Source organism: Aquarana catesbeiana, linkage group LG01 (assembly GCF_042186555.1).
Source record: "Aquarana catesbeiana isolate 2022-GZ linkage group LG01, ASM4218655v1, whole genome shotgun sequence".
In the NCBI taxonomy this organism is placed as follows: Eukaryota; Metazoa; Chordata; class Amphibia; order Anura; family Ranidae; genus Aquarana; species Aquarana catesbeiana.
Window position 1 is genome coordinate 444,615,995 of NC_133324.1, and position 18,702 is coordinate 444,634,696.

The 18,702-nt window shown below is 40.7% G+C and overlaps 1 protein-coding gene across 2 annotated transcripts in view; it reads right to left on the minus strand.

The window, feature by feature from the left end:
• The window catches only part of FOCAD (focadhesin), a 278,787-nt gene that overhangs the window by 203,954 nt on the left and 56,131 nt on the right, over positions 1 to 18,702 (minus strand). For both annotated transcript variants that reach the window (XM_073636312.1, XM_073636321.1), the window contains one exon: positions 1,610 to 1,711. In XM_073636312.1, coding sequence (XP_073492413.1) covers positions 1,610 to 1,711 — 102 coding nt within the window. The remainder of the gene's footprint in view (positions 1 to 1,609; positions 1,712 to 18,702) is intronic.

Below are 18,702 nucleotides of genomic sequence, written 5' to 3' on the forward strand. Positions count from 1 at the left end.
AAATGTCTAATTTGAGGGGTCTTTTCAAATTTTGAAAGCTGTAAGTGAAAAATGGTATCCTCTGGATTTTTTGAGTAAATTGTTTTTATTTACAGTTTTGAGTAACTTCAGTTTTCACCATTTCACAAAAAGGGGCAATATAAAATGTACAAATTTTTGTTATTAACTCAATACAGTTTCAACTTTTACATTTACTATGAATTTAGCAGGAATTTTGTACATTTTGCCATGTATGAATCCACCATTAATGATTTTAGTGCATTTTTGGAATTTTGGAAAATTTGCTGTATTTATATATGCTAAAAATGATTTTAGAAAAGTTTTCGCAAATATATTGTTTGATAAACATTTGCACAAATATTGTGGGGCCTTAAAAATCAGTAGCACCTTCTTTTTATTCTACTGGTCCTATGCTTTCAGAAAATATACAATATATGGTTTGGGGGGGGGGGGGGTCTTTTACAAACTCTGAAAGCTGTAAGGGAACAATGAAAACCTCCAGATTTTTAGAGAAATGTGGTTATTTACATTTTTTGCTTACGTTTAGTTTTCACCATTTTTCAAAAAGGCGTAATTTAAAATGGTTATTTATTAACTCAATACAGGTTAAGCTTTTATATTTAGTAGGAATTTTGTAAAATGTACTGCGTTTTTATCTGCCAATAAGGATTTTAGTGTATTTTTAACAAAACTATTGTTTTGATAAACATTTGCGCAAAAATTATTGTGCCCTAAAAATCAGTAGCACCTTATTTGTATTCTACTGGTTATGTGCTTTCAGAAAATATATGGTTTGAGGGGTCTTTAACAAACTCTGAAAGCTGTAAGGGAAAAATAAAAAAGCAATGGAAAAATTGCAAAAATGGCCTGGCTACTTGAGTGTAAATATAGAGCACAGGGCCGGGCAGCGAAAGGGTTAAAAAGTATCCTCTTACATTTATATACCAGTGCAGTATGAACACGATTCGCTCTGCTTTTTTTCCCTCCTTGCACACCTTTGGAGCAGCTTATATTAGCCTTGTAGACGTAGACAGTAGGTGCCTTAACAACCCAATGCATTTTGTCTAAATAAGCCATTTGTTTTATTTGGAACAGAACAACCTGAGTTTTTTGCAATAACAATGGTAAGGGTAAGATTATCACCATAATTTGCCATGGTACAGTGAAGAAACAGAATGGCTGAATCGATAAAGAATTTACTTTTTTATATAAAAAGTTGAAATGCATGTATGTGTATACATAGAAACACATACAAAACACACACACATACATATACATTGTTTAGCAGGTTATGATGAGTTCAACTATAACCTATAAAATTGCATACCTTTAACTTGCAAACAAAAATCACTATATACACACACACACACACACACACACATTTTACATGCACATTATTTGAATTGCAAACTGTTATCTTTCCTTTTCTAATAATGCTTTAACTACAAACCTGATCATTAGGTATATTTGCTTGCTCAAAAAATTATCCAACAAATTGCTGTTTTTTCTACCCACAATCATTATTCTTTTCCCACTGGATATTATCTATCTAGAGTTTCACATTTTTGTGAAGTGAGGATAACTGCTGCTATAGATATAATGTTATTACCGATCTGAACAATGTGAAGAGATAGTAGACATCTGCTGCAGGAAGGCAGGCCAGCAATCAGGTCTGTTTTCCAACATGCTGATGAATGGATGAGGAGGATTCCTGGAAAGAAAGAAAGAAACAATAGATATCCAAGCCAAGAAAAATTAAGCTGAGACCTAAATCTAAAATAGCTGGTTACATTTTTTTAGATACCATTGTAAGTGCCCCTAGACACCTCACCATGACCACAGCTGTTATTAATAGCCAGGGCAATAAGAGTGCATGTTCACAAGGTCTTGTGTATGTGTAGTTTGCTTATGAATAGGGATGAGCCGAACACCCTCCTGTTCGGTTCGCAGCAGAACATGCGAACAGGCAAAAAATTCGGCAGAACACACGAGCACCGTTAAAGTCTATGGGACACGAACATGAATAATCAAAAGTGCTCATTTTAAGAGCTTATATGCAAGTTATTGTCATATAAAGTGTTTGGGGACCTGGGTCCTGCCCCAGGGGACATGCATCAATGCAAAAAAATTTTTTTAAAACGTCTGTTTTTTCGGGAGAAGTGATTTCTTTAATGCTTAAAGTGAAACAATAAAAATGAAATATTCCTTTAAATATTGTGCCTGGGGGGTGTCTATAGTATGCCTGTAAAGTGGCGCATTTTTCCCGTGTTTAGAACAGTACCACAGCAAAATGACATTTCTAAAGGAAAAATTGTCATTTAAAACTGATTGTGGCTGTAATGAATTGTCGGGTCCCGGCAACATGGATAAAACTCATTGAAAAAAAGAGCATGGAATCCCCCCAGTCCATTACCAGGCCCTTTGTGTCTGGTATGAATATTAAGGGGAACCCCGAACCAAAATAAAAAAAAAAAAATTGCGTGGGGGTCCCCCTAAAATCCATACCAGGCCCTTTGGGTCTGATATGGAAATTAAGGGGAACCCTGTGCCAAATTATTTTTAAAAATGGCATAGGGGTCCCCCCAACATCCATAATAGACCCTTATCTGAGCACGCAACCTGGCAGGCCGCAGGAAAAGGGGGGGACAAAAGAGCGCCCCCCCGAACCGTACCAGGCCACATTCCCTCAACATGGGGAGGGTGCTTTGGGGGAGCCCCCCAAAGCACCTTGTCCCCATGTTGATGGGGACAAGGGCTTGATCCCCACAACCCTTGCCCGGTGGTTGTGGGGGTCTGTGGGCGGGGGACCCCCAGATCCCAGCCTCCCCCCCATCTGGAATGGTAACGGGGTACAAGTACCCCTACCATTTCACAAAAAAAGTGTCAAAATGTTAAAAACGACAAAACACAGCTTGGGACAAGTCCTTTATTAAAAAATAAAAAAATTAAAAATGTCCCACAATGTCCATTCATCTTCTTCTGTCACCCGTGACGTAACCGGGTGACCCCACCCCCTCTGACGCCACTGGGACTTCCCCATGGCGTGATAGAATAAGATGTATGGACATCATGGGACATTTTTTATTTTTTTATTTTTTAATAAACGACTTGTCCCAAGCTGTGTTTTGTCGTTTTTAACATTTTGACACTTTTTTTTGTGTGAAATGGTAGGGGTACTTGTACACCGTTACCATTTCCCACAGGGGGGAGGCCGGGATCTGGGGGTCCCCTTGTTAAAGGGGGCTTCCAGATTCTGATAAGCCCCCTGCCCGCAGACCCCCACAACCACCAGGCAAGGGGACAAGGTGCTTTGGGGGGCTACTCCAAAGCACCCTCCCCATGTTGAGGGCATGTGGCCTGGTATGGTTCAGGAGGGGGCGCTCTCTCGTCCCCCTAGCTTTTCATGCGGCCTGCCAGGTTGCGTGCTTGAATAAGGGTCTGGTATGGATTTTGGGGGGACCCCTACACCATTTTTTTTTTTAACTTGGCGCAGCATTCCCCTTAATTTCCATATCAGACCCGAAAGGCCTGGTATGGATTTTAGGGGGAACCCCACGCAATTTTTTTTTAATTTTGGTTCGGGGTTCCCCTTAATATTCATACCAGACACAAAGGGCCTGGTAATGGACTGGGGGGATTCCATGCTCTTTTTTTCAATGAATTTTATTCATGTTGCCGGGACCCGACAATTCATTACAGCCACAATCAGTTTTAAATGACAATTTTTCCTTTAGAAATGTCATTTTGCTGTGGTACAGTTCTAAACACGGGAAAAATGTGCCACTTTACAGGCATACTATAGACACCCCCCCAGGCACGATATTTCAAGGAATATTTAATTTTTATTGTTTCACTTTAAGCATTAAAAAAAAAAAAATCACTGCTCCCAAAAAAATGGGCGTTTTTGAAAAAAAAAATTTGCATTGATACACGTCCCCTGGGGCAGGACCCGGGTCCCCAAACACTTTTTATGGCAATAACTTGGAATATAAGCCTTTAAAATGAGCACTTTTGATTTTTCATGTTAGTGTCCCATTGACTTTAACGGTGTTCCAGCGGCTTTCGAATTTGCCCCGAACACCGCATATTGTTCGGTGTTCGCAGAACATCCGAACAACCAAAGTTCGGCCCGAACTTATGCTCGGGCCAAACCGTTCGCCCATCCCTACTTATGAATGCATCTGCCACTGACCATTTAACTGTCTGATGTAACTGTACAATCTGCACAAAGCAAAGCTCCATATTCAGGACATGATCAAACAGTTATACTGTAAATGGTTAAATCTGTGAGAACCAATGTAGATTTGGGGAATAGAATACACACATTTTAAGGGTTCTGCCCGTTTGTCATAAAAGTAATATTCACATTAATTTTACTAAGTTTCTGCAATGCCGCAAAACACAATAAATAAATAAATAATATTTTAAAAATAAAAAAAATCCAATGTCAGATTTTCCCAACCCCAGTAGGGTGGCTAATGTATGGGATTTTGAATGGTTATAGCCAAGACACCAAAGCCCCGTACACACGGGCCAAATGTCGGAAGACATTTGCCAGTACAAAAAATATTGGTTTGTCCAAACAGAAGTCGGCTGTTCGGCCAGCTTCTGTTGTCAGATGTGCATGCTGAAAAACCAGCAGCTGACCGACTTCCAATCAGCGCTCTAAACCAATGGCAGAGAGCACTGATCAGAGTGTTCTGGCAGCAGGGGCTGTCCCCCTGTCAGAACACAATAGCTCAGCGGGGGAGATCTCTGAACTAACCTCACATGTTTAGAACAGTGGCTCCCAATCCGGAGCAGTCAGTCTTTTTTGCGCAACCCCAAAAACGAAAAAAAAAAAAACAAACTGTATTGTGTACCAGGCTTTAGTTTGCCTACTGCCTTGCTTGCCACTGTTGCAGTCAGATGGATCTCTTGTCATCTTTTAAATCTGTATTTTTATATTGTGTAAAAAGTTAACCATACACAGTACAGAAAAATGTTACCTCACAGTGTAAGGTTAACAGGAGACTGGCGTTACACATTGTTTTTTTCCTGTTGTAATCTTATTTTTTATTAAAGTGGAGTTCCACCCACTTTTACAACTCTTCAGCATCCCTCACTAAACTGTGCACTGAAAACGAATTGGATATTTTTAAAAAAATTTTCTCAGCACCTACTGTATATCTGCTGTATTCATTTTTCACAGGCTCATCGCATCATTTCCTGTTTGCAATGCCTTCTGAGAAGGGGCGGCAACTTCCTCTGACACTGCCGTTGCTATGGAAACCTGACCTGAAACCTATTACACTGCTTGTGCTGCACTGAGCATGTGCGAGATCTGCAAGGATGAGATCCAGGAAGAAATACAGTCTGGCTTCAGATGCCCACACTTAAGATGGCCATGGCCTGCTGTAAGTTTATAAAATAACAAACTGCTGCTATAAACAAACAAAACAGACCTTAGTTTACAGACTAACTTTACTAGAATACATTAAGCTTGTGTATTATGTGGGTATTTTTATTTAAAAAGTATAATTTTGGCTGGAACACCACTTTAAATGTTAGGTATTACAAAAACAAGGAAAAAGAAAGACATTCGACATCAAAAAAGAAATAGATCAATTATATATTGTCCAGAAACAAAGGAAAATTGAGAGTATATTGATTTGAGCAATGTGAACAAGTTATAGAATACTTGATGTTCAATTACTACCCCATTTTCCTTTAAAGTGGGGTTCCACCCAAAAAAACAAAAATACCTGAAAAATTGTAAAAAAAAAACAAAAAAAAACAAAAAAACATTTGAATATTTTTTTTTTTTTTTTTTACTTACCTCTAAATGCCTGTTGCTAGGTGGTCCCTCGTAGTCTGCCTCTTCCTTTGCCTGGGCTGGTGACATCACTTCCCCCCAGGCACAGGAAGGGCTCGGCTCTGCTCCCTCCCTCCTGTCAATCATCTGGGACCCATTACAGGTCCCAGGTGATTGAGCGGCCAATCACAGCGCACGGCGCCGCTCGCGCATGCGCAGTGGGTGCCAGGCTGTGAAGCCACAGCCCGGCGCCCACAGTTGAAATGCCGGCGCCGACGAGCGGAGGGGGGGGGACGAGTGGGGCTTCGATCCCCCGCATCGCTGGACCCAGGGACAGGTAAGTGTCCAATTAAAAGTCAGCAGCTGCAGTATTTGTAGCTGCTGACTTTTATTTTTTTATTTTTTTAATGGAGCCCCTGGGTGGAACTCCTCTTTAAACTATGGTTTAAACTAAATTCAAAAATAACATGCCTTACACTTGACAAAATAAAAAGATACCAACCCATAAAAAATTTAAGAAACTATCTCAAATACCCTCAAGATTTTGTCTAAAACCAGGATGTACCAAAAAAAAGTGGTACCCAAAGTGGTCTCCAAACTTTGTAAATAAAAGGGCCAGTTGACCATACTTTAGACTTAAGGGGGGCGGGACTGTAGTCAGCGGGAATATAATTTTTTTCTGGCATCAGTGGGAATAAACGGTGCACCAGCTTTGTATTCAGGGGAGGAATGGTGCCCCATTGCTGGTGTCAGTGGGAGAGATAGCACACCATTGTTTTTTTTTTTTTTCCCACTTCAGTGTTTACCTTTGAGAGACTTATTTCAACTTAGCGTTCAAAACCTGACCCTTCTCAAGTTAACATCATTGTGGCAACATTAAACATAGAGGGGAGAAAGAGCACAGATCGAACAACGAAAAAATAAAAACAAAAGAGAAATCCCTTTCTTTTATTTATACTGACTGCTTTAAAAGAATCTCACTCTACGCCACCCCCCCCCCCCAACAACCCTGCCTCTCTAATATACCCCCCCCTTTCCTTTCTTCCACCGGTATTTTATCCTCTTATGATCTTATGCCTTCTGCCATTTTCTGCTTATAACTATCCGATGTTTTGTATTTTACCCAATTGCTCCAGACGACAGTATATTTATCTAATTGTCCTTGCTCTTTGTACCAAAATAGTTCCATTTTGTGATAGTGCTCCACTTGGTTGTACCATTCCCTTATGTCTGGACTTTCGCTCTTAAACCATTTTTTTGAGACCAATCCCTTTGCAGCGTTTAGTAGTTTTGACGTTACTTTTTTCATGTATTGCTTTTTGGGAGAGTTGGTGTCATGAAACAAGCAAGCCAGTTTATTATTTTCTATCTTCTCTCCCGTTATCTCCTTTACACATGTGATTACTTCTTGCCAAAATACATTGATTTTTGGACAGTCCCACCATATGTGTATCATTGTGGCTTTTGTTCCACAATTTCTCCAACATAATGGTGATCTTTCCTGGTTAATTCTATGAAGCCTCTCTGGAGTCATATACCACCTGACTAGAAATGTATAATTCATCTTGATGGTGTTGATGTCCCATGCTTGATTATACCCTCCTGCAATCATTTTCTCCACTTGTTGCTCATCCAAATTTGTTTCTAATTCTTTTTCCCATTTTTCTATGAAGGAAGGCCTTTTTTGTCCTTCAAGGTCCGACAGGAACTCATAGACTTTTGAAATGCCTCTCTTTACTGGCATTGGTGTCGCACAGAGTTTTTCCAAACAATTTAATTCTTCACCATCTCTAAACTTGTACGGTGATGTAGTGACAAAATGCTTTAATTGAAAGTATTCCCAATCACGTAATTTCCCACCAAATTTTAGTTCTAATTCTGGTGCGGATTCCATCTTCCCCTTCCTGATGATATCTTTGATTTGTGGGTTCTTTATTTTAAGTCTTCGAAATATATCTTCACCCGGTGTAAAAAACTTTGTTCCAGCGAGGGCTATTAACGGTGAATTGTGTACCCACTTTTGTTTCCGGTGTAGTGTGTCCCAAGTTCTGAAAACGTTTTTTGTCAATTCATGTGTATTTAGATCTAATGTTCTATATCTATTTGGTATCCAAATATTCTTGTGCAATGTGGTGTTACTTAAAGTGTTTTCTATCTCTAACCATTTTTTTTCTCTATTTTCCTTTGTCCGCTCTAGCATACATGCTAAAATTACTGCTTTGTAGTACCTAAAAATATCCGGTGCTGCTAACCCCCCGTGCTGTCTTTTTCTAGAAATTAGTGCAAATTTTAGTCTTGGTTTTTTTATCTAGCCAAATAAATTTTGTCAATATTTTTTGTATAATTTTGAAATAACTCTGTGGGACCCCTATTGGCAACACTTGGAATTTGTACAATATTTTTGGTAGGATTACCATTTTGAGCATATTAACTCTTCCAATCCAGGTTATTGATTGAATATTTGTCTTCTTGACTTCTGCCTTGATCTCATTTAATAGTGGGATATAGTTTGCAGGGTATATTTTTTCGAGGGATTATGTTAACTTGATCCCCAGGTAGGGTAGCTCACCTTTTACCCACGTAAATGGAAATTCTTCTTGAAGGGCCAAGATATTTTTTTTTCCTACTCCGAGATTCAGTATTTCTGTTTTTATAGGATTTATTTTGAAGTTTGAAAGTTCGCCATACTTATCTACTTCTGTCAAGATATTCAACAAGGTCTCTCTAGGCTTGGTCACATACACGAGGATGTCATCGGCATAATCCGCAACTTTATGTTCTTTTCCCTCTATTTGCACCCCCTCTATTCCACGATTGTTTCATAGAGTCGCTAGGAAAGGCTCCAATGACAGTATGTATAGTAGAAGCGAGAGCGGGCATCCTTGCCGCGTTCCATTGTACATTTCAAACACTGGTGACATCCTACCGTTAACTCTTACTCTTGCCGTGGGTCCTTTATATAGGTTGTTTATCCACTTCATTATTTTAGGCCCCAATCCAAGATGTTGTAGTGTAGTCATCATGAATCCCCAGTCTACCCTGTCAAATGCTTTTTCTGCATCGATTGACAGGAGTAGATCTAGGGAAGTATTGGCGCTCTTTCTTTTCAGCATCAAGAGTGTTTTTATGCTGTTGTCCCTTCCTTCTCTGCCCGGAACAAATCCGGTCTGATCCGGGTTTATCCATAGTGGCATCAAGCTTTTTATTCTAGTGGCTAAGATTTTGGCATAGAGTTTCGTGTCTGTGTTCAATAGAGCAATAAGCCCATAGCTTGAACAGTTGACTTTGTCCTTTCCTTCTTTGGGTATTACAGTGATATGTGCTAGGAGTGACTCTTTTCTGATATCTTCTTCTTCTCCTATTTTGTTTAGATATTCGCATAACTTTGGGACCAGTTGATCTTGAAATTTTTTATAATATCTGGTCGTAAGTCCATCTGGCCCAGGACTTTTACCATTGGGGGGTTTCTTTTAGTGACACCTTGATCTCTTCTTGTGTTATCTCCTTTTCTAGGTCCAATAGCAGCTCGGGTTTAATTTTTGGTAGATTGGCTTTTTCCAGATAGGTTTGGGTGATCTTCTTCTTTATTTCTGCTTGTTGTCTTGTTTCTTGCTTTTTTATTGCATATAAAGAACTGTAATATTGTGCAAAGGCTTGTGCTATATCCGTTGTTTTATTTTTTACTTCTCCTCTTTCATTTTTTATCTTCTCTATATAATTTAAGGACTTCTTCTTTCTTAGTACGTTTGTGAGGTACTTTCCTAATTTATTCCCCATCATAAATCTCTGGCTTATTACCCTGTTGATTTCCTTTCTATCGTCTTCCTCCTTCAATACTTTTAGTTGTTCTCTTTTTAGGATCAGGGACCAATATATATCCTTTTTGCCTTCCTTTTTATGCCTTTGTTCCAGATTATATATTTCATTTTGGAGTTTCAGTATTTTCCTTCCCTTTTCCTTCTTCTTTGCCATTCCAATAGATATTAATTTTCCCCTGATTACAACTTTATGTGCTTCCCATAGGGTTGCTCTTGAGAGGTCAGGGGTGTCATTTTCTCGAAAATATTTTTCAATCTCGTCTTTTATGGTTTTTTCAATACTTTCATCTTCCAATAGTTCTTCATTGATTCGCCATGTTCCTCTACCCAAAGGTTCTCCCCGAAGGTTTAACTGCATAGAGACTGGAGAGTGATCTGAAAAAACTGATGTTTCAATTTCTGTCTCTAATACATCTCCCAATAATCTGTGTTCCGGCATAATATAGTCCAATCTGGTATACATTTTATGTATTGTTGAAAAATGTGTAATCTTTTATCCCTGGGTGGTGAATTCGCCAAACATCCACCAATTGCAATTCATGTAATTTCTTTTTAATTCTCCTTAGTTGTTTTCTTTCTCTATCTAGAGCAGTGGACGTAGAGTCTAGATTGTGATCCATGACAAAGTTAAAATCTCCCGCTATTATCAATTTGCCCTGTTTAAATTCGAGTAGGTCTGCCATTTTCTCCACTATAAATTTTTAGGGTTTTTATTAGGGCAGTAAAAGTTTGCAAATGTATACTTTGTGCCTTGTATTGTCCCTGTAAGAAAGAGAAAACGTCCCTCCGGATCTGCCTTTATCTTTTCAATCTCAAAGCTACTATTTTTCCCGAACCCGATTGCGAGACCTTTTGATCTTCTTGTAGGCGAGTCTCCATAGTGCCAAAATTGAATTTTTTTTTAGTATATTTTAACATTTGAGTCCTGCGTTATATGCGTCTCCTGCAGGAAAACTATATCAGCTTTGAGTTGTTCCATTTCCCGCAGAATTAAACGCCTTTTTTTGAGGCGAATTCAGCCCTCGGACATTGTACGTCAGGATTTTTACTTTATTTATTTCTTCCATTTACGGCTCTAGTTTCTTGTCCTGTCTCCCCCATCGGAGGGGCCTCCTACCCGCGCCCCGGAGAGGGACACGGGGGGAAGAACCTCTTCCCAGGGGCGTACAGGCAAGCCCCTCCGTCCGAACGGCCGGCTAGGCGACATAAAACTTTCCTTTCTTTTTTCAATTCCTCTTTTCCTTTCCCTTTTCTTTTTTGGTGAGACAGTCCTAAACCCTCCCCTGTCTTCCCTCCCCTTCCAATCCCTCCCTCCCCTCCCCCCCATCTACCCCTCCCATTTACCACCCTCCCCCCCCATACCAAGCCCCCAAACCCTTCTGTGCTTGGCCAAAATGTCATGAGTAGGTTCCATGTGATTTTAAAGGTTACTTATCCCTACTCCCTCACCTGAGGTGGAAATTTAAATGGTCCCTTGAACCACCCTCTTCCCAAAGGCTAGGGTGATATCAGCAGAAGGCGCCCCTTCCTCCCCCTCCCCTCCTCCCCCCCGATGCCTGCTTCCTTTATTCCCCCATTTTAATCCTTTACTTATTTCCCCCAGCCCCTCACCTCCTCTTCCTTTATCTCCACGTCTATTTCCTATGGACTAGCTGCCATTGTGCTTCCTCCCCAATCTGCCTATCCAGTTTTTTTACTGATTCTTCCGAGTTTTTTGGTAAGGGAATTCCTAAGGTCTTACAGAAATCTGGGATTTCTTCCGGGAATCTCAATTTTATGGTTCTTCCGTTTCTCTTAACCAATAGGCACGCTGGGAAACCCCAGTTGTATTGGAGTCCATTCTCTTGCAATGTTTTTAGTAACGGTTTTAACGTCCTCCTTCTTCTTAGCGTATCCTGAGATAGGTCTTGGAAGATCTGGATTTCCTTTCCCTCGATTACTATTGGTGATTTCCCTTTTAAATTTTTCCAGACTTGGTTCTTTCCTTCTAAGGTGCAAAAACGAACCACAATGTCTCTTGGAGTCTCGTTAGAGAGACCCGGTGGCCTTCTTGTTCTATATGCTTCTTCAATTTTTAATTCATTTGTTGCTTCGTTAGTGCTTGCTGGATTGAGAACCTGCCCAATTACCTATTAAATTTTCTGTTTGAGACGACTCTGGGAGTCCGCGGACTCTGATTTGCCTCTTTTCCTTATTTTCCTGGTCTTCACATCTATACGCCTGTTCCTGTTGTTCTTGTTTTAATATTTTTATTTCCCCTTTTAACTCTTTAATCCTTCTTGAATGTATATCCGATTTTTCTCCACCTCCTCCACTCTAGCGAGCATGTGTCCCATATCCTTATGAAGTTTTGTCATTTCTGATTTTAGTGAGATTTCCAATGCTGCAAACATCCTTTCCATGTCTGTCATTGTTGGTAATTGGACTGTTTTCTGATCACCTGTTGCTTTAAGGGGGTTCTCAAGTTCAGTTTCTTGCTCTGTTCTACTATCTGGGGCTATGCTATTGTCCATATTTGTTTATATTTGACTCTTTTTATCTTTCTTTTCCTTATTTTCTGCTAGTTTTCCTTTGGAGCTTTGTTGCTTTTCCACTACCAGAGCTGCCCCCTCCTCCTCTCCTCCTTGGGTTACATATCTATGCATTGGACCAGGTAGGACTCATACTAGGGCATGGGGATTTTGTCACCACCCCTCCACCTCTCCCACTTTTGCCCCTCATAAGTAAAAAAAAAAAAAAAGGCCCCAGGGGAAAAAAAAAACAAAAAAAAACAAAAACCAGGGGAAAAAAAAAAAAAAAAATCACGTCACTGGGAGCTAAGCTTCTGCCGATTTTCTTACCGTTTTCATTTCCTATAATAGTCCATTTTTATTGTCTCCCTATGCCTTTATTGGCAAACTTCTTGCACCATATCACCTTTCAAAACAGTGTTCGGATATTAAATGTCAGTGGTGTCAGTAATGTCAGTGGTGTTTCTATTTATTTTTCTTACCGGAGGATAACTGTACAGTCAGATATTAACCCCTATTAACCCCTATTTATCGTTTAAACTGGGGGTAAATTGTAATAAGATTAAAATACACCAGGGGCTGCAGTCAGTGGGGGGAGGATACCAGAAACAATTTTTTCGTACCATCCAGTTCTCACAGATTCTCATATATAGCATCTAGGAGAGTACAGCTCTTAACATATACAGTACAGCAACTTACTTATCTTGAGGAGATGGGATTAGGTGTTCCCCCTTTTTCCACTGTAGACTTCTCTTTCTTTTTTTATTCTGCTTGAGTGATCTTTCTGTTGAGTCTTTGTGTCTGTTCTCTCTCTGTTTGATTTCCCTTTCCTTTTCCTCTCTCGCTCTCCTCTCCCTTCTTCTGCCTTGAGGTTGCCTGCTTTACATCAATCTCTCCTCATTTTTCATATGCACAGGCACCTAGTCCGTTGGTGTGGTCTAGGGATCGATGCCGGGGAGGGAAAGAGCACGGGATCCGGCATCGCTCGCACTGCCTTGATCCAGTGCCTGTCCCCTCACGCTGCCTGCCATCCTGGCCGCCCAGTTGAAACCCTGCCTTCTGCCTCCTTCCCGAGAACTCTGGGGGAGAGTGGGGGTAGGTAAAGCTGTCTTTCGCCGTTCACCTCTCTCAGCGCTGCCGTAGCTCCCGCTGTGTCTCCGAGACACAGCGTCGCTCAACCACTTCTCTCCCATCCTCTAACTCCAGAGGAACCCACTCCTTACCTCCCTCATAAGTCCGACGTCCGGGAAGGGGGGGATCGGTGCCAGTCTGCTGGGGGGTCCAGTTGTTCATGAATCGGCTTCTACAGCATCGGCATAAGCGAGGGCTCACAGGGTTGGAGACCCGGAACTCTACGGCGCTTCCTAGTTCGGCGCCATTAACAGGCTCCTGAGCACACCATTGTTGATGTCAGTGGCAGGAAATGTGCCCCATTGTGAGGAATAGGGATTTCTATGACCCCCAAGCTGCAGCTTGGTGACCCCTGTTCTAGACCAAAATTTAATTTATCAAAACAAGTTACAGAAATACCGAAAAGGAATAAGCAAAACACCTACACAAAAAGGAGAAAAAAAAAAAGATGGAGGAAAATTATGTCTCCAACATGGATGGAACCATACCGTTATTTCTCTTTCATTCAGTAACCCAGGTCCTGAACTCTGAAGAGAAGCCAAATGTAGAGAACCTCTCTACTCTTGCCAAGCAAGCACAATACTAATCTGTAGTGAATTATGAGGAAACAATGGAATACATACATTTTAAGGGTTTTGCTTGTTTGTCATAACAGTAATCTGCATCAATTTTACTACCCATTTGCTGAAATGCCACAAACACAATAAATAAGAATTAAAAAAAAAAAGCCAATGTCATATTAGCCACTCTACTATAAGCCTACAGAGGTTGGGAAAATGTATTGGATTTTGAATGCTGATAGCCGAGACACTTTGTTTGCTTACTGCCTTGCTTGCCACTGTTTCTGTCAGATGGATCTCTTGTGCTCTTTTTAAATTTATAATTTTTTGTATGGTGTAAAAAATTAACCATACATGGTACAAAAAAAATGTAACCTTACCTTGTAAGGGTAAGAGGAGAATTTCAAGAGACTGGCATTACATATAAAATCAATCCAGAAAAAAAAAAAAAATCTGGCATATTTTACATTTTTCCTTTCTCATTTGTGCAGAGACAAGCTACAGCAACAGGTTAAAAAGTTAAAAGCCAATTCCAGTTTTATTTAAACTAAATAGATAGATTGAGTGCAATTAAAAAAGAACTTTATGAATGTTTTATATATATATATATATATATATATATATATATATATATATATATATATAATATGTCTGCCAATCAGAGCCAGCTAAAGTACAAAGTCCTTTCCTCCATGCAACAGTCTACAGATAAGACCATGCTGCAGCAGTAAAACACCCCCAACCGAGTCAGAGCTAGAGCTCTGCTAGTAACATACTCATACTCCTTGCTGATTGGAGAGCTGCAGATGTGACTCAGTGGGGGGCGTGTCAGACCGCTGCATTGACCGCTGTGCTCAGAGCTCACATCTGCAGATTACGGACTGGGGAAAAAATTGGGCTAACTTTACGGTTTAGTTTTTTAATTCATTAAAGTATATTTTTTTTTCCCAAAAAATTGCATATGAAAGACCGCTGCGCAAATACAGTGTGAGATAAAATATTGCAACAGCCACCATTTTATTCTCTAGGGTCTCTGCTAAAAAATATATATAATATTTGGGGGTTCTAAGTAATTTTCTAGCAAAAAAATAATGATTTTAACTTGAAACCAACAAGTGTCAGAAAAAGGTTTAGGGCTCTTTCACACGGGGCGGATCAGTGATGATCCGCCCCGTGAACACCCGCTTGCTCAGCGGGGATCGCTCCGCCGATCCCCGCTGAGCAGGAAAATGACAGGTCCATCGCTGCACAGTGTGCAGCGACGGACCTGTCAGAGCGCCGCTCTCCCCTATGGGGGATCGGATGATGACGGACCGTAGAGTCCGTCATCACCCGATCCGAAAACGGATGGAAAAGTAGGGTTTTCCTCCGTTACACTTTTCGGATCGGAGCGGGTCGGATGTCAGCGGACATATCACCGATGACATCCGACGCTCCATAGGGATACATGTATGTCCGTTTTTCATCCGAAAACGGAAGGATGAAAAACGGACAGGTGGATCCTCCGCGTGAAAGAGCCCTTAGTCTTTAAGTGGTTAAACTGACCTAATTTACAGACCGAAGTTCATTCCTTTGATCTAAAGAACAAAACGTTACAAAGTTTATAGTTAGCTCAGTGGCTGGGGAATGTTGTGAAACTTGGCAGACTGCCTGTTTTTTCTGGGGGGGGGGGTTTGACAGCCGTCGGCTTGAGCAGAGATTTCTGTATAGAATCGTGAAAATGCTTTGTTAAGATCGCGAGGGGGGAAAAAAAATTGCGATCTCGATTCTTAATGATTAATCGTGCAGCTCTAACCAGTCTGTTTTTCAAAAGCACAAGCTCTCCAGCAGAATGCATCAGCTACAGAGATGGAAAAAAAAAAAAACACCCAATACTGGCAAGGATGCTTAAAATGATCAATTTTAATTTATTCATGTAACACCTTTATCCCAAAAGGAAAAAAAAACTGTTTGCTGTAACTGTTTATAAAGTGTGAGCTGGAGTTTGGAATCAATTTATTAGTGTATTTAAATCTGATAATACATTTAACACTCGTGTTTGTTCATGGGGCACTCTAATACAGGAGGTGTGTTACTGGCCAGATCACCAGGTGAAAACAGAGGGAAGGAAGCCTAAGAAAAGAAAACTGATGCAGCCACCACATCTAATGGTTGATAAGCTGCAAAACGTAACATTTTTGGTTTTGGGTTTAATACTGCTTGAATGAAACTGAAAAAGCATACAAAAGCAAAACAATTGAAGAACAGCTAAATAGTCAGTATCATTTAAATGGCTGCCAGTTCTTATGGGCCAAATCAGACAGCAATCACTTGGCTGGAGCTGCAAAGATAGCGAGCATTTAACTGCATGGCTCAGGGATAATTTAGTAGGCGAGCCAGTCTCTTTGTCGAGCAGATAAAGCATTTCACATGGAAAAATGGGACTATGCTGTGCAGCGAAAGGAAAAAAATAAAATAAAGCAGCAAGGAAACAGGATGTTACACTTGATTAGTGACTAAAGTTAATAGCAGACGTAGTTATGTGCTGTAAATTGGGACAAAGGTTTGTGTACTGTCATGCTTGACTTCAGAAGGCTTCAGGACACACTGAGCTAGTCTGCAATTCATTTTACCTTTATTCTTTACAGAGGTAATGTACATAAAGCTGAAGTGAATTGATTGTGGCCTCAGGCTGTGATAAACACATAATAACCTTGAAGGGGTAATGCTGGCAGAAATTGCAGTTTTAGCTAATTTCACTTTTCAGCTGAATACGTGTTCTCATAGTACACATCTGACGAGAAAGAATGCTGCAGAGAAAGGTGCACCACCCCAGCTCCTCTTTGTGTCTGCTTTCAGTTTGATGCCCTTTTTTCCTGCAGCCTGCTCCAGCAAAAGTCGCCGATGAGATTGCATATTGTATGAGAGCTGTTACATTGCCTACCGATGTTGTGCATCTGCTAATCTCCATGTATTATGCCACCTTTTTTGACAATTTATTATAAAGCAGGGCAGCAAGAATGCCTTTGGTAAGCAACCTGTTCTGTTAGGCCTATATAGGCTACTAAAGAGAACCTGAACTGTGGAAGCTGTAGCCAAAAAAAGGTAAGCGGAGGACAAAGGACTAGTTACCCACATTGCCTGTAGGCTCCCTGCAGCTAATCTTCTTCCCATCACTGACTTTGCATGGCTTGTTCTACATAGTTATTTGTTTGTGGTGGTGGCCATCCTGGTGAGGTAGGCTTTGCTTTCTCATATCAGAGTTCACCCCTGATGACTGGTGAAGAAATGATTAAGAAGCAGCAGGAGAGAAGGAGAAGTCACAGATCCACATAATGAATAAAGCAGCAATGGGAAGATGCATGCATTGCAGATCCTGAGCTACAGCCTTCTCTCCAGCACGAAGAACAGCGATAACATTAAATATCACTTTAAACACCGTCTGTTCACATTTATGCGGCCTCTCAGCGGGTGGGCTTTAAACGCCAAGAGGCCACAAGTATGTGGTCCTAAGTAAACACATAACTGTGCTGAGCGCACGCTCCCAGCACTGTAAGGATGAGCTCAGGCGTGTTCACAACTGCACGTGCCCATTCCCAACAGGAAGCGGACACCCCGCAGCGCTAATCACAGGCAGTGAGACATTTCCCAATCCGTGGCTGCACAGATCGGGAAATGTCTTCTCTGCCTGTGATCAACACTGCGGAGTGTCCGCTTCCTGGCAGGCTTGAGCACATGGAGTTGCGAACACGCCTGAGATCATCCTTACAGCATTGTAACCAGCGGGCATCGGAAAGCTCACGATGCATAGTTGGGATTGGGAGCTTTCCAATCATGTGATCACTGTGACTGCCACTCACAGCTGTCACATGACCAGAATGCCAGCCTCTCGGCATTTAGAACCTCTTAAAGGGCCGGGAGGCGGCAGCAGGAAGGTGTAATCTCAGGAGACTAGCACCCTGCCTTCGATAATATCACAGTGCAGAGATACAGCAATGAGGACACAACAGGAATATTTAGACATTGGAATTTACATCTCTAGTACCCTTTAAGTCAACAAGTCTTAACTTTTTGAGTTCAGGTCCACTTTATAGTATCTACTGTGTCCACTGCAAAATGCTGAAATCATTATTCTCCCCAAGAGAGGTAGGCCCATGTTCATTTACAAAAACTATGAAAGGCTTGCATAAAAGCAACACAGCACGAGTCTATGAATCAAACATAGCAGTAAATAAAATCTGAACAATTTTTCAGAGGTCAATTCAAAAATCAAAATGGGAGCAAGCTTAGGGGCCGATTTGCTAAAGGCAAATAGGCTCTTCACTTTGCAAAGGAATTTGTACAGGCATTATCTTTTAGCTTACTGAATGTGGAGCAAATAATACTTAATTGTGTGCAAGGAAAATTAAAATAAAAATAGCTTGTACGTGCTTGAATTATAGAAGACAGCACAGCTTCCCTATATTCACCTTACTGTGTACGTTCACTTTTGACCCAAGATACAAAAAAATAAAAATAAACTAGGATTAAAAAATCTGGTCCATACCCACATGTCCCTATTTTTAGTAAGGCTAGCAATATATGGTTTGAAATTTGAGCCATTGTTCCCCTATTCGGCCTGCCCTCCTAACTATAGCCTCATCTTTGAGATAGATGATCTTAAGCTGCTCATACACTTATAGATTTCTTTTGTTCAAAGAAAAATCAATAGATTCCCCCATCTACGCTAAACAGCATGGATGGAGGAATCTGTACTGCTGCGTCTGTAGGTGCCTATTATAACATTTATGATTCCAAAGAGGCACTGCCATTTGGAAACTCTTTGGAAAGTTGCTCACATACAATAAACTGTTTAAAATTAGCACATATTGATGCTGCCCTTGCTATAGTAACAGCCCTGTGCAGACAAT